Raw genomic sequence first — 15,031 nt, 5'->3', positions numbered from 1 at the left:
TTACAATCATCTTTACACACTTCACAAGTATATTTATAAATTAAATTTTTAGAAATGAAATTGCTTTGTCAAGACTTTCTTTTTTACTCTGAGAAATTTGCCAAACTGCACTCAAAAGAAGACACTAGTTTTGACTTCCACAAATTGAGCGTGAAAGTCCCTGTTTTCTCTCACTTTTGCCAATACTACACAGATTAGCAAACTTTTTCGTCTTTATCTGGTCCGCTTCACGGAAAATGGTCCCATTCTAGTTTGCATTTCTATGTGAGACTAAGCAGTTTTTCATGTTTCCAGCCCACTTTTTTTCCCCTTTTCTGTGCATTGCTTGCTTTCTATTGGATTTTTTTTTTCTTACTGATTTATAGGAGTTTGTCATATAACCAGAGACCGATCCTTTATTATAACATATGCGTGGCACGCATCTGTCTTAGGTTTACCCCTTTTGTGTCTGTCTGTGGTATCACCTGGGCACGCTTACATTTAGAGAATTTTTCCTTGATGGCTCCTGGGCTCCTGGGTTTCTGGCTCTGCTTAGGGAAACGGAACCCGCAGCCCTGCTCTGAGACAGAACTCCTCGACACACGTACAACGCTCAGCACAGTCCCAGCCTGTGAAATTTCACCTTAGCAACCAGAGACTTCAGTTTTAGTCAGAAAAAAATATACAATAAAGTCACAGATGTTAACAGGACCGGCAAGGTATGGCCCCTACTTGTCTCTCCTGCTCTGGTGACCTCTCCGTGTCCCTCTAATGTGCCACACGTGGCCTTTGCACTTCCTTTTCTCCACATCCAGATACTAGTGTGGGTTCTGACCACACATTTCACAACTGCCAGGTGTGAGGCCAGCCGGGCAGCCCCGTGGGGGCAGAGGAGCTACCTATTTCTCTCTCAACGTGCACCTCCAGCCCCTAGCACGGGAGTCAGCAATTATTCCTTAACAAATATTTGTGGCTGCTAGGGAAGGAGGAGGGCAGCCTGGGCTGCACCCCATCACGTTTCTCTCCCATGTCCCCCCTGGCCCCCCATCTGACCTAGGCGGTGGCATGGGGTGACACTGCAGGGTCAGGAAGAGGCACAGATGTCAGCAGACAAAGGCTCTGTTCTCAGTTAAAATATCCAATCTGGTGTTTCCAAGTGCACGCGGAGGCTTCGGGACAAGTTTTTGGCTTTGGCGCAGGTGCCTTAGACATTCGCTTTGGAAACTCTTTATTAAAATTACTGTCGTTAGTAGCAGACAGACTGGGGAAAATATCCTCCTCGGCACCAGCAATCGGGTACGAGTGGACTGAGGACTAGAGAGAGTAGCTGCTGAAGGTGAGGTCAGGTAACCAACCCTCACTTACACGAATCGGCCAGGCTGGCGACAGCAGATAAGGCAGGTGGTGGTCCCTCTGCCCCTTATTAAGTAAACTATGATTATTTGATTTACAACTTATAATTATACCTATCATGTTATTAAGAGCGAACAGAGGTGGGTAGTGTTTACAGGGGAAACTCAGTAACCAGCCCTTAGCACAAAGGCTGGACAAAGTAAGGGCTTAATCGACATCAGCTATCACTGTCGTTCCCACTATTATTTTCAGTGGAAGATAACGCAGGATAGATTCTCCCCTGCATAATTAGGTTAGCATCACAGAGGCCATTTTCCCACAGGTACCACTTACACTCGGCTGTCTTTTCGTAAACGTCACGTCACGGCTGCAGGGGCTGCCCCTCCCTTACTTCAAAGAGCACGTGGAATTAGAAATTAAAAGTTTTATTCCACAACCCATCTACTTGAACTTTGATATACTGTAAACCCTTCTTCCTTAAAATACTTTTTCAAAAAGCATTTGTAATAATCAAAAACCCTTTCCCAGTTACATGTTTAATACTGGTGTCAGATCACTGAAAGTTTGTGATTTGCAGTCTGCTTGTCGCTGAATAAGGAGCAGTCAGAGTTCATTCAACCCCTGAGACTGCAGTGCGGGTAAAACAATAGGATTAACAGAATTAACACATTACAGGGCTGGCCTCAAGGATTATAAACACTTGTAACACGGGGTACTAAGGCCACACATCTCTAAGTCCCACCCTTATCTCCCACCTAACGTGAATGCAAACAAGAGGTTAATCTACAAAAAAAAAAAAAAAAGTTTTGTAAAGGCACCTGTATTACCTGAAAGGAGAGCAAAAGGCAAATGAGCATGACTCCACGTGAGTGTATGAACAAGGTGATTAATACCGTGTGTCCAGACAGGACTAGAAATCATGCATTCCTACTCCTCCCCACGCAGACAGCGGGCCCTCGTGAACGGCTGTTCAATGAATGAATTTGTCAGGAGTGAAGAAAACCCAGGCAGACTAAAACACCAAAAGGGAGGGCAGGGCGGAAAAGTCACAGGGAGAGGGGGGCGGGGAGAAGAGCGTCCTCCTCTTACAGGTTCCTACCATCTGCAAACCTGCCAGCCCCTGACAGTTCCTTCTAACCGGTCACACTCTGGGCCTTACCTGTTATTAGCAAGGCTCTTGGGCTAGGTCATAACATGGCCCAGGTGGGTACTGCCCAGCTCCCAGAAAGAGCTGAAAACACACACAGCATCACCACCGCCACCATCACTACCACCACCACCACCACCACTTGTGAAAGAGCCTCAAATCAATGCCTGTGCTGAATGGGCTTGAAGAAACGAGAGACAGAATTCCTGCATGCAAGAGTTTATAAACCTAAACTATCTGCCGGGAAATCACATCGGAAATTAAATTCCCTCATTAGTGAATGCAGGTTCTGCAAAGGCTTAGCTCTCTGATGCTAGGGACTTATTTATTCAAGTGAGTCTTGTAAAAAAAAAATCGCTGGTGAACCAAAAAGAAAAGAAATGATGCTGAATATTTTGCTTTATCTCTGCACCCCCTTCCCCTGGTGATGTGGGGAAACAGTCAAGCAGGCCAATAATTTCAGGAACTTATTCTCAAGGCTGCTGGGCCTAGAACGGAGTTTAAACTAGAGATCCAAAGTCTAATTTCAGTTTCTTGCCTAAATATAAAGTGATACTGGGTATATCGTTCTTACTTGCAGCTCCAGGAAAGTCATTATCTTGGTCCTTGGGGAGAAAGTTTAGGGTTTGGTACTTTCTGCAGATTATAAGAATGTTCCTCTTTTCTAATTAAAATTTAATATTCTATAGGAAAAGGGTAAGTCATAAAGAAGGGGCAGTCAGTAGGGACAAGCATTCTAAGTAACAGGCTAGGAAAAAAGTTGTGAAGGCAGCTTTTCAATGGTACTGGGCAGCTGTGTCTTTATAAGTCATTACCTTCTCATGGGGTTTCACAGGTCAGCATCTCTGCCCCGATGACAAGGCAATCAGAGGAAGCTGCCTCCAAAAACCTTTCCCAAATGGCTTCTACCCTAGTTCAAGGCCCGTTTCTCGCTTGGCTGCTCCCCGAGGCCACTCCTGCCTCCTACAATTCTTCCTTCACATAAGCCAGAGGGATGTTTTTAAATAGATCAGCTCATGCTACTCCCCTGATCACATCCTTCTATGACATTTGCATTGCTCTTAAAATTCAAACCCAATTCCTCTCTGTGGTCCACAGATATCGAGGACCTTAAAATTCCACGTGTGACCTAGTCCCCAACTGTGTCCCCAGTCTCATGGCTCCAGCATGTGCTCCCTCAGTTCTTCCAGCACCCCAAGAGGCTCCCCCACCTCAGCACTTCCCCACTTGTGGTTTCCTAAGACCTGGGATACCCAATGCCTCACACAGCAACCCTACAATAAAGAGTTCTTGAACGACCGGATCCACGTTTCATCAGAGTGTGTCAGCGTGATGATCTAGACTTAGATCTATAGTCCATTATCTTTAAAATAAACATGTTGCACCCTGGCTGATGTTGCTCTGTGGATTGAGCACTGGCCTGGGAACCAAAAGGTCACCGATTTCATTCGCAGTCAGGGCACAGGCCTGGGTTGCACGTCAGGTCCCCAATTGGGGGCGCGCGAGAGGCAACCACACATTGATGTTTCTCTCCCTCTCTTTATCCTCCCTTACCCTCTCTCTTAAAACAAATAAATAAAATCTTAAAATAAACATGTTATTTGTGTGTATATGTGTGTACAGACATATGTATACAGTGCATATTACATATATGTATCAGATACAAGTATATGTGTATTCCAACTAGTATATTCTATGTTGATAAATTTCCATTTCAGTTTGGTGCTGCCTTCAATCAAACTCATCTGGGGCTGGCGTACGATGTCTGTCTCCTGCTCTAAATTCAACAGCCTTTGAAAACATGAATTGTATCTTTCATATTTCAGTGTTGCCAGGGACCATAGCACATAAAAGTTTGCTAAATGCATACAACCCTGCAACACTCAGTAATGAACTGGGCTGCATTTTAGGGTGTCTGAATCCATTCCAGGAGCGTCAGACCCTCGGGGGCAGTCTACAGCCCGCACAGAACACTCCAGACGTCAGTACCTGCCTTTGCGCATTCCGTACCATTGAGTCAGCCAGGCTCCTGGTGACCTTAGGGATGACTGACGTCCACAAGATCCTGTCCTCAACAGCCCTGCTCTGCGCCTGTGGACTCCTGCCTACGGCTTCTTTTATCTTGACAATCCATCTTGTGTCTGGTCTTCCTCCTTTCCGGCTGCCTTCTGTTTTCCCAGCATTGCTGGCTTTTCCAAAGGACCCTGCCTTCTCACGCTGTGCCCGAAGTCGGGTTTTGTCATTTTTGCCTCCAGGGATGTTGCAGGCTCACTTTGTTCAAGGCCCTGCTTGTTCATCTTTCTGGCTGTCCAGCGTCCCTAGAGCTCTGCTACACCATCTCTTGAATGAATCGATTTCTTTCCTCTCAGCCTTTCCTCTCCTGATTTGTCCTTCCTTAGGAAGGGCAGCATTGCCCTGTAGCTCACTTAGTTCGAGCATCTTCCCAATATGCCAAAGTGGCAGGTTCAATCCCCAGTCAGGGCACATATAAGAATCAATCAATGAGGCATAAACAAGTGGAACACGTCGACATCTCTGTCTCTCTCCCCTTCTTCTTCTGCCACTCTTTCTAACCTCAATCAATCGATCAGTAAAAAAAGGTCAGCACTGAATGGCAAGGGCTGTCTGTGTTTCCCAAAGGGAAAGAGGAATAAACACAGTGCCCTCTATTGTTCTGTAAAGTAAATACAAACAGGAGTCCACTCTGCTTTCCCAGGATCTTGCCCAACTCGCTAACAGGCCCCACATTGACCGTGTGCAGGAAGGGTAAGTAATCTTAGCAGTGGCCCCTGCCTTTGAGCGGCTCTGGCCAAAAACCTGGGCTTCCATTGGGACGTGACATTAATAAAGACGTTCCCGTTCCCACTGGAAAGACATAGAACTGTTGTTTTTCAGCAAGGCAAGTTTATTTATTCCCATAGGAGATAAACAAACATGGCCACCAGGGAGAGCCTGGGACCAAATGTACTTGACCTACCATAGATAAACCAAAAGCCAGGGTCTCAGAGCAAGCTCAGCCTTCTGCTCCTCTCAGCTCAAGTCAACGTACGTTATCTTTCAGAGGAACAAAAGCAGACCTAAAGAATGTACCCCATGCTGAAGGATGAGGGAAAATGCAGCCAGTTTTGTCAGCGGAACAAGGCAGGGCAGGGCACAAAAGCAATCTCCAAATCTAAATTCAATACCGCCAGCACTGAATGACCTGGGGAAATGTCACTTCATTACTCACCGCCTTCCTGTCCGTGCACATGATGTCAAGAGTTATCAGGACACTGAATATGCTGGCATTTTAAGCAAAAAATCTAAACCCTGAACACAGGAATCAAAAATAATTATTTTAATAATTAAGCAGAACAAAATTCAGAATAATACCCCTCATTCAGGAGTCAGCACATCTGATCATCTCTTCAGAGATTTTTCCTAAACCCCTAATCAAAACTAACCACATTCTCCCCGTTTCTGGTTTATTTTCCCCTTCCCAGCAGTTACTACTTACGATCTAGAATTGTCTTATTTATTCATGTGTTTGTCTACTCTCTCCCTCAGCCATAAGAATAGCAATCTTTGCCCATCTTACTGCCTGGTTGAATAACTACTTGAATGAATTAATACTGAGGTTAAAAAAGAAGAATGAAGTTGGAAGACTGACATTATCTGATTTCAAGACTTGTTATAAAGCTGCAATAACCAAGACCATGTGTTGTTAGCATAAAGACAGGTCAACAGGTCTATGTAACAGAATAGTCCAAAGATAGACCCATATGTAAATGCACCACTGATTTTCAACAAAGGTGCAAATACAATGAAGACAGTCTTTTCAACAAATGGTGCTGGAACTGCTGGAGATCCATATGCCAAAAAGGGAAGATGTATCCACACCTCATCCCATATACAAAAATTAATTCAAAGTGGGTCAGAAACCTACAACTATAACACTTGTAGAAAACATGAGATCTTGGGTTAAGCAAAGATTTCTTAGAAATGACATCAAAAGCATTATCCATTTAAAAGATACATGGGACTTCATCCAAATCAAAAACTTCTGTTCTTCAAAAGACACTGTTTAAAAAGAAAAAGAAAAGCCACAGACTAAGAAAATATTTGCAATTCTGATAACAGACCTGTATCCAGAATAAAGAACTCTCAAATCTCAATACTAAGAAAACAAACAACTAAATAAAAAAGATGGAAAATATTTGATCAACTAGACATGTCGCCAAAGATATACAGACAGTAAATAAGCACATGAAAAGATGATCAACATGATCAGTCACCAAGGAAAATACAAATTAAAACTCGGTTGGGCATTGTTCCACCAAGCAAAAGGTCACCGGTTGGATTCCTGGTCAGGGCACATGCCTGGATTGCAGGTTCGGTCCAAGGTCAGGGCGCATACCAAAGACGGTCAATTGATGTTTCTCTCTTGCATAGATGTTTTTCTCCCTTCCCCTCTAAAAATTAATGAATAAAAGCTTTTTCAAAAAAAAAAACTACAATGAGATACCATGACACACCCACTAAAATAGCTAAAATTTAAAAACTGATCATACCAAAGGCTGACCAGTATGCGGAAGAACTGAAACTCATCTACACTGCTGGGGGGAATGTGAATGGTCTAACCACTTTGAAAAACAGTTTGGCAATTTCTGAAAAAGTTCAATATACATCAACTATATGATCCAGTCATACCACGGATAGGTGTTGACTGAAGGCAAATGAAAGCATATGTCCAAACTCCTGTACATGAACAGTCAGAGTAGCCTTATTTGTGACAGCCAAACTCGGAAGACAACCCAAACGTCTACCAAGAGGTGGGTGGATGAACAATTGGTGCTACATCCCCACAATGGAACATTAATAAGCAATAAAATTAAGTCATAAACTGTTTGAGACATACCACAACATGGATAAATCTCAACATACTTAACGCTGAGCATAAAAAGTCAAATGTAAAATTCCATTCATGTGACACTCTAGGAAATGCAAACTAACGTGCAGGGACACAGAGCAGAACAGTGGTGACCTGACAAGGAAGGAATTCTAAAGGGCAAGCGGAACCATCTCAAGCAGTGATGGGTGTGCTGATTATCTTGATTGTGGGGATGGTTTCACAAGAGTGTACGTATGTCAAAACTTACCGAATTGTATCTTAAATATATGTAATTTGTGGCATGTCGTTTAAAGCTGGTTAAAAATAATAAAACAGACCTACAGTCTGAAAAAATAGTAATTCCCCATTATGTGTGCTGTGTTCCCCCCCTGTCTTTTTAGGTGGCAGACATCTCTTTTTTTTCTGCTAGGTGAGTCAGGGAGGGCTGGAAGGGAGGAGGAATGACTCTTATTTCAAAACCCTCATCTTTATCACTCGCTGCTTTGGCTATACCCGCATGTCCCTGCTTCTGGACTAACCAGCTGGACAATGTAGGGTCTATTACAACACAGCGCCTACCCAACCCCCCAGCCCGTGGTCTTTTGTCTCCCAAAGAGGCAGATCCTTACTTGTCTGGAAGAGCAGACATAAGGAACAAAGGGCTCAATGACTATCTGACAGATTAAAGAATAGACAACTATTTTACTTAAAAGCTCCCTAAAGAATGACAACATCTGAGGCTATACCCTGTTCTGCTGAAATTCAGTTATGTACCACCCAGATCTGTGAGCACTTCACAAAAGACATGTCCCAATCACTTCCTAGGCTTCCAGTTTTTGTTCCAGACCCACTGATGAATAATGTGCAGGTGCATTTCGAGTAGACATTCCTAATATTTTGAAAAGTCTCTCATTCAAATAACCCCACCAGCTTGAAAGAGTTTTTCAAATGTCTAAGATATTGACCATAGCAGAACAATCAAGACTAAACTGCCTGTGAATCAATTCTATGTGAATTGTCTATAGAGTGGCCATACGCAATAGCAGGACCACCATCCGAAAACAATAGTTCGCACTACTGTTTAACAACAAAATTAAGGCTTAAAAATGGTTAGCAATAGTTATAAAATAATATGAGCAACCTGGTGATTAACAGCAGGGTTTCTGGCTCCACCACTTATCGGTTCTGTGACCTTAGGCAAGTTACCCAACTTCTGAAACTCAGTTTACTCATCTTTAAAAAGGGGATAATAGTACCCAGCTCATAGGGTTATACTGAAGATTAAATGTGTCTGGCTCACAGCAACGGATTAATATTAGGTTAGCTATTAGTATTACCCTGAACTTTCAAAGGATCTCATTAATACACTAATCCTCCTTCTGACTCTTAGTTCAGAACCTGTCATTTAGTAGCATGTTACTTCTGAGCCTCAGTTTTTCCGCATCCGTAAAGCGAGGGGTGATTAACGTTACCTGACTTTTAAGGTTGTAGCGAAGGTTTAAGGAACTAGCGATTCAGCCCCCTGCCCTCTCACGTCTCAAACGCGAAGATCGCGGAGGAAGGAAATACTTCTAATAGCTGCAGATACAGTCAGTTTTTCCACTTCTGGCATGTGAGGCGGGGAAGGGGGTGATGCAAAGACGCACAGAAAGGGGTCAGGGATCCTAGGTGAGGCCCCCAAAGGCGCGCGCGAGGCAGTGACCTCGAGCGGCTCTGCCGTCGGGGGCGCGCAGCTCCCTGCTCTCCCCTCCCTCGCCCCGGGCCCAGGAGCCTCCCCAGCGAGCGGGGTTATTTCAGAACCACCATGAGGCAATTCTCATGAGGCAATGGGTCAGGAATGCGGCGCCAAGCCGGGCCGCTGGCGTCCGCGGTTCCCGCAGGGGCTCTACCTGCCCCCGTCCTGACCGGCATCCCCAGGGCTGCGGGAGCCGGAACTCGGGGAGGCAGGAAATGAATGGGGACCCGAGGGGTGGGGGCGCGGTGGGGCCGAGCCCGGGCCCCAAGAGAGCGAGGAGGTTGGGAGGCAGCCTGCCCTCCCGCCACCCGACGGGCGACCGAAGGCCAGCCGCGGCGCCCCTTCCCGGGGTCGGCTGAGCGAAGGCAGCGGGGGCCCGGCCGAGGCCCGCGCCGGGCCCCTCGGGGCTCCTCACCTCCGCGATGTCATGTTCCTCCCGCCCTCCGGCTCCGCGACCGACCAGCTCCTTGCTCAGGCTCCGCTGGGCCCGGTCACCATCGGGATGGCCCGAGGGAGGCCCGCTCGGGACCGGACGGGGCGGGGGCAGAGCCAGCCGGCTGCGCGCAGAGCACCCCTCCAGGCCCGGGGATCCCGGAGACAGTGCAGCCGCCCCCAAGCCCACTCGCTCCTCCTCCTCCTCCGCCCTTCGCCCCCGGCGCCATGTGACGTCACTCCTAGCGACGCCGCCCGCCGCCACTTCCTCCTTCCAGTCGCCGGTACCGAGTGGTTCCTGGTAATGGCAGTTGGGGGGCCCCGTGGAGCCGCGCCTCGCGGCCCCCAAAGCACCCTTCCGTCCTCTGCACCTTGGCTGCGGGGCGTGCGCTGCGCGCTCGGCGTTGTTCGCACGCCCACGAACCGACCGCTTGTGCTCCCACCCTTTCCATTTCCATCCCCGCGAGGACTGCCAAACCGAATTCCATTCATTTCATCTTACGAATCGCCTCTCCGCTTAAGAAGCTCTATAACCTTGGGAAAGTGGCTTAATTTTTCAGGACCTCATTCTCCTTCATTCCTGGGTCGTTTTATTTTCTTCGTAAAATTATTGTGAGGATTAAATATGCAACATGCTTAGAACTAGGCCTGGCCTATTCAGTAAGTGCTTTGTAATTGTCGGCTGTATTATTGTTATCTGCTGAGTGTTGCTGGGCACTGTTGTGGACTATGGGAATACAGTAGTGAAGTGAAAAGACAAAAATTCCTGGGTTCTCCTAGGAGGAACTACAATGGTTAAGATAAATACTCAAGATCATACTCTCATCCTCCTTTCAGTCTTTCCCTGTGGATGACATTTGAGCAAACATCAGATGCAGGAGCAATCAGAGGGAATAAGTCAGCAGACTAGCGTTTCAAGCACAGGGAAGAGGCACGTGCAAAGGCCCTGAAGCATGAGGCTGCCTCTTGTATCTTTTAAATATCTGCCTATTGATTTTAGAGGGAAAGTGATAGAAAACCCACAACCTTGGCATAGCAGGATGATGCTCCAACCAACTGAGCTACCCTTCCAGGGCTGTCTTTTATATTTCAAGAACAATGAAGAAGTCTCTGACTTGGGGGAGAGGGTGGTGTGAAAGGGAGAGCAGGAGATGAAATGAGAAAAGATGGGAGAGTTCCTGTAGGCTCTCATTATCAACAGGCAAGTAATAAGTGTTGGAGAGGTGGTGGAGAAAAAGGAACCCTCGTTCACTGCTGGTGGGAGTGTAAACCAGTACAGCTGCTACAGAAAACAGTATGGAGATTCCCCAAAAAATTAAGAATAGTGTTACCATATGACCCAGCAACTCCTCTTCCAGGTATCTACCCAAAATATTTGAAAACACTTATTTGCAAATCTATAGGCACCCCTATGTTCTTTGCAGCATTATTCACAGTGGCCAAGACATAAAAACAACCGACATGCCCTTCACTAGGTGATTAGATAAAGAAAATGGGGGACATATATACAAGGGAATACTGCTCAGCCATAAGAAAAAATGAAATACTCCCATTTACAACAACATGAATGGGCCTTGAGAATATCTCGCTAGGCAAAATAACTCAGAAAAAGTTAAGAACCATATGATTTCACTTGTACGTAGGATATAAAACTGAGAGCAACAAACAAGCAAGAAAAACAAAAATTCATAGACGTAGACACAGTATGGTGTTTACCAGAGGGAAGGGAGGTATGGGGGGGGGGCAGTAAAGGGTAAAGAGGGTCATATATACGGTGATAGAAGATCACTTAACTTTGGGTGGTGGGCACATGATGTATCATAGAAATGTACACTTGAAACCTGTGTAATCTTATTAACTGTCACCTCAATAAATTTAATTTAAAAAAATAAACAGCGAAATGGAGAGCCGTTGAAAGATTTTAGCAGATGAGGCATATAATCTATGTTTTTGAAGTGTTACTCTGGACTCCCGGCCAAGATGGAGGCGTAGACACACACGCTACGTCTCCCTCCACAACTAAGAAGGAACAGAACTACCTCAGAACTAGAGAAAACCAGAAGTTCCAGAAAAGCGAGCTGCATGGAATTCCAACAAAGACACAAAGAAGAAATACTCATCCACACAGGTAAGAGGGGCGGAGCCGGGACAGAGAGGAAGTGGTGTGACTGCAGCTGCAGCAGCAATGGCAGGCTGGCGGAAAATGTAGTAACACATTTAATAAAAATAGGGAGGGACACCTGGGGAGCGCTCTGAGCATTGGACCAGACCACACAGCTCATGGTTCCAGCCCGGGGGAAAATCAAGCCTCATTGCTTCTGACTGTGCAAACCACTGGGGTTGGGGAGGAGGGAGAAACTGCCAGTGGCTCAGCGGAGTCCGCTTGTTTAGAGGCCCTGATGGTTCTAGAATGTCTGCAGAACCCCTCCCCCAATTCTGGGAATGATGGCCAGGGCAACAGCTAGAGAGGTGTCAGTCCCATACGGGAAGCGGGAGAAGTGCCTGGAAAAGGGGTGAGTGCTGAGCAAGCGGCATTTTTCCTTCTCAGACCCCTCCCCCACATATAGCGCCATGAGAAAGGGATCACTCATCCTGACAAATACCTAAGGCTCCACCCCTTACAACGTAACAGGAGCCACAGCTCTACCTAAGACACCGAGGCAAACACGGGAGCTTGTCAAGTTGAGAAGATAGAGAAGCATTACCCAAAAGAGGTTCTAGATCAAGGTTCCAGTGGGAACTCTAAGCAATGAGGAGATAGCCAATCTAACAGACCCACAGACTTGAAAGATAAGATTAAGTACGACAAACACAGAAAGGAGGAAATGAAGGCTAACCTAAGTGAAACGAAGAAAACTCCACACAAAACCAATGGTGAAAAGGAAACCAGGGTTCAAATCAATGCTTTGGAGCATAAGGAAGAAATAAGCAGTCAACCAGTACAGAATGAGGAAACAAAAATTGAAAAAAAAAATAGGGAGAGGCTTAGGAAACTCTGGGACAACTTTAAATGTGCCAACATCTGAATCATAGGGGTGCCAGAAGGAGAAGAGGAACAAGAAATTGAAAACTTATTTGAAAAAATAATGGAGGAAATCTTCCCAAATTTGGTAAAGGAAATAGACATACAAGTCCAGGAAGCACAGAGTCCCAAACAAGCTAGACTCAAAGAGGACCACGCCAAGATACATCATAATTAAAATGCCAAAGAATAAGGATAAATGGAGAATCTTAAAAGTAGAAAGAGAAAAGCAGGGAACACCTACAAAAGGGTTCCTATAAGACTATCAGCTGATGTCTCAAAAGGAACTTTGCAGTCATGAAGGGACTGGCAAGAAGTATTCAAAGTGAGATAAAGCACGGACTTACAACCAAGATTACTCACTCTATCCAACAAAGCTATCATTTAGAATGAAAGGGCAGACAAAGTGCTTCCCAGACAAGGTAAAGTTAAAGGAGTTCATCATCACCAAGCCATTAGTAAATGAAAGGTTAAAGGAACTTACTTAAGAAAAAGATCAAAACTATTAAACACTAAAATAAACACAAACTCAGAACTATCAACAAACAGAATCTAAAAAATATACACAAAAACTAAGCAAACAACCAGAATGGGAAAAGAATCACAGGTATGGGGATCATTTGGAGGGGTATCAGCTGGAAGGGCGAAGGGGGAGAAATGGTGCAGGGCTTAAGAAGCATAATTGGTTGGTACAAAATAGACAGGGGGAAGTTAAAAATAATATAGGAAACGGGGAAGCCAAAGAACTTATATGCACAACCCATGGATATGAACTAAGGGGGGTGGGGTGGGATTGATTGATGTAGGGAAAGTGGGTACTGGGTGGAGGGGAGCAAAGGAAAAAGAAATTGGGACAACTGTAACAGCATAATCAATAAAATATATTTTAAGAAACAAAATAAAGTGTTACTCTGGGTACTCTGTGAGGGATCAGGTCAGGAGGACAAGACAAGTAGCAGAGAGACCAGTTCAGAATGCTAGAATACTGTAATATTCCAGGCTGGAGATGATGATGGTTCAGACCAGAGCAAGAAGGAAGAGCTGTTACCTATGCCCATGACACATTAAAGGCCACAGATCTGGCAAGTGACTTCAACCAACATTAGGTAGCTCCAAAAGCCTTGCTTTTTTCCTCTTGTGTGCTCTTTACAAGAATTGTATTTAATATATGCAAATTTAATTTAGGTAATAGGCATTCAACAAGAAGTTGCTCAACCTGTTTCTTTTCACTCTCCCTAAATCCTGGCCACCTGGATGACTCAAACAACATCCTAATTGATCTTAGGACTGCCGGCTTGCGCTTTCCCATCCTTTCTCCACGTAATAATAGCCAGAGTAATCTAAAGTGCAAATCTGGTCACTCCCTACATTGAATACTTCAAAGGCTTCTCATTGCTTTTAGGATGAACTAAAAAAAAGTTTTAACAACCCCCAGAGCCCTGGATGGTGCGGCTCAGCTGTTTGGAGCATCGCCCTGTAAATTGAAGATTTGTGGGTTCAATTCCTAGTCAGGGCACATGCCTGGGTTGTGGGCCAGGTCCCTGGTTGGGGGCATGCAAGAGGCAACCAACTGATGCTTCTCTCACACATCGATGTTTCTCTCCCCCTCTTTTTCCCCCTCCCTTCCTCTCTCTCTGAAAATAAATAAATAAAATATTTTTTAAAAGAAAGAAAACCAATTTAACCATAGGCTAATTGATAGAAACAAGTTAAGTTCCTACAGCACAACTGCCTACTGGTTTTCTGTCTTTCTATGGCACAAAGAGACAGATGTATCTGACCTTGGGTAAGTCATTTATTGTAATTGAGCCTCAGTTCTTTCCTCTTTAATTCCTACCTCACAGGGACATTGCATTGAGACTTGAAATGACTTTAACGGCTGCCAAAATGTCTGCTTTATGACTTGGCCTGGTAGCTCAATTGGTTAGAGCACCATCCTGATACACCTAGGTTGAGGTTCAATACCAGGTCAGGGCACATAGTATAATCGACCAATGAATGTATAAATAAGTGAAACAACAAACTGATGTTTCTCCTCCCTTCCTCTCTCTCTCTCTCAAAAAAAAAAAAAATAATAATAATAATAAATTTAAAGATTTTTAAAATAAATAAGATAAAAATGTCTGCTTTATAATTAATAAAGCACTGCACAAATTTAAGAGCATTTTATACATGGCACAACTAGGTGGTTAATGTTTCCTTTCTAACTAACACAGTATATTGATAATATTTTGCCCGATCAATGAATATTAAGTTTTGCAATACCATAACATAACACAAGAGGGAGGCCATCTATGTTTTTATTTCAGTAGGTTACTTAACAAATATTTGGGGGCATTTAATAGATGAAAGCCTCTGAGACTGTCAGAATTTTTGAGGGTCTCAGGAAAGCAACTCTGCACTTCCTTCGTTCTTACACATATTTTGAAATAGCACTTTCTAGGAGGTGCTTTGCTCACAACGCTGAACAGCTACTGACATGCCTCTTGCATT

At 44.7% G+C, this 15,031-nt stretch overlaps 1 protein-coding gene across 1 annotated transcript in view; it reads right to left on the bottom strand.

Moving 5' to 3' along the window:
• PTPN11 (protein tyrosine phosphatase non-receptor type 11) overlaps positions 1-9,716 on the bottom strand; it is a 54,000-nt gene extending 44,284 nt beyond the window's left edge. The window contains exon 1 of the mRNA XM_090290878.1: positions 9,500-9,716. Coding sequence (XP_090147004.1) covers positions 9,500-9,513 — 14 coding nt within the window. The 5' untranslated portion in view covers positions 9,514-9,716. The remainder of the gene's footprint in view (positions 1-9,499) is intronic.
• Positions 9,717-15,031: the final 5,315 nt, after the last annotated feature.

This window comes from Furipterus horrens, unplaced genomic scaffold, assembly GCF_987537825.1.
Source record: "Furipterus horrens unplaced genomic scaffold, mFurHor1.1.pri manual_scaffold_11, whole genome shotgun sequence".
NCBI classification, from domain to species: Eukaryota; Metazoa; Chordata; class Mammalia; order Chiroptera; family Furipteridae; genus Furipterus; species Furipterus horrens.
The sequence above is the reverse complement of the archived record's forward strand: the minus strand, read 5'-3'. Positions and strand labels throughout refer to the sequence as shown.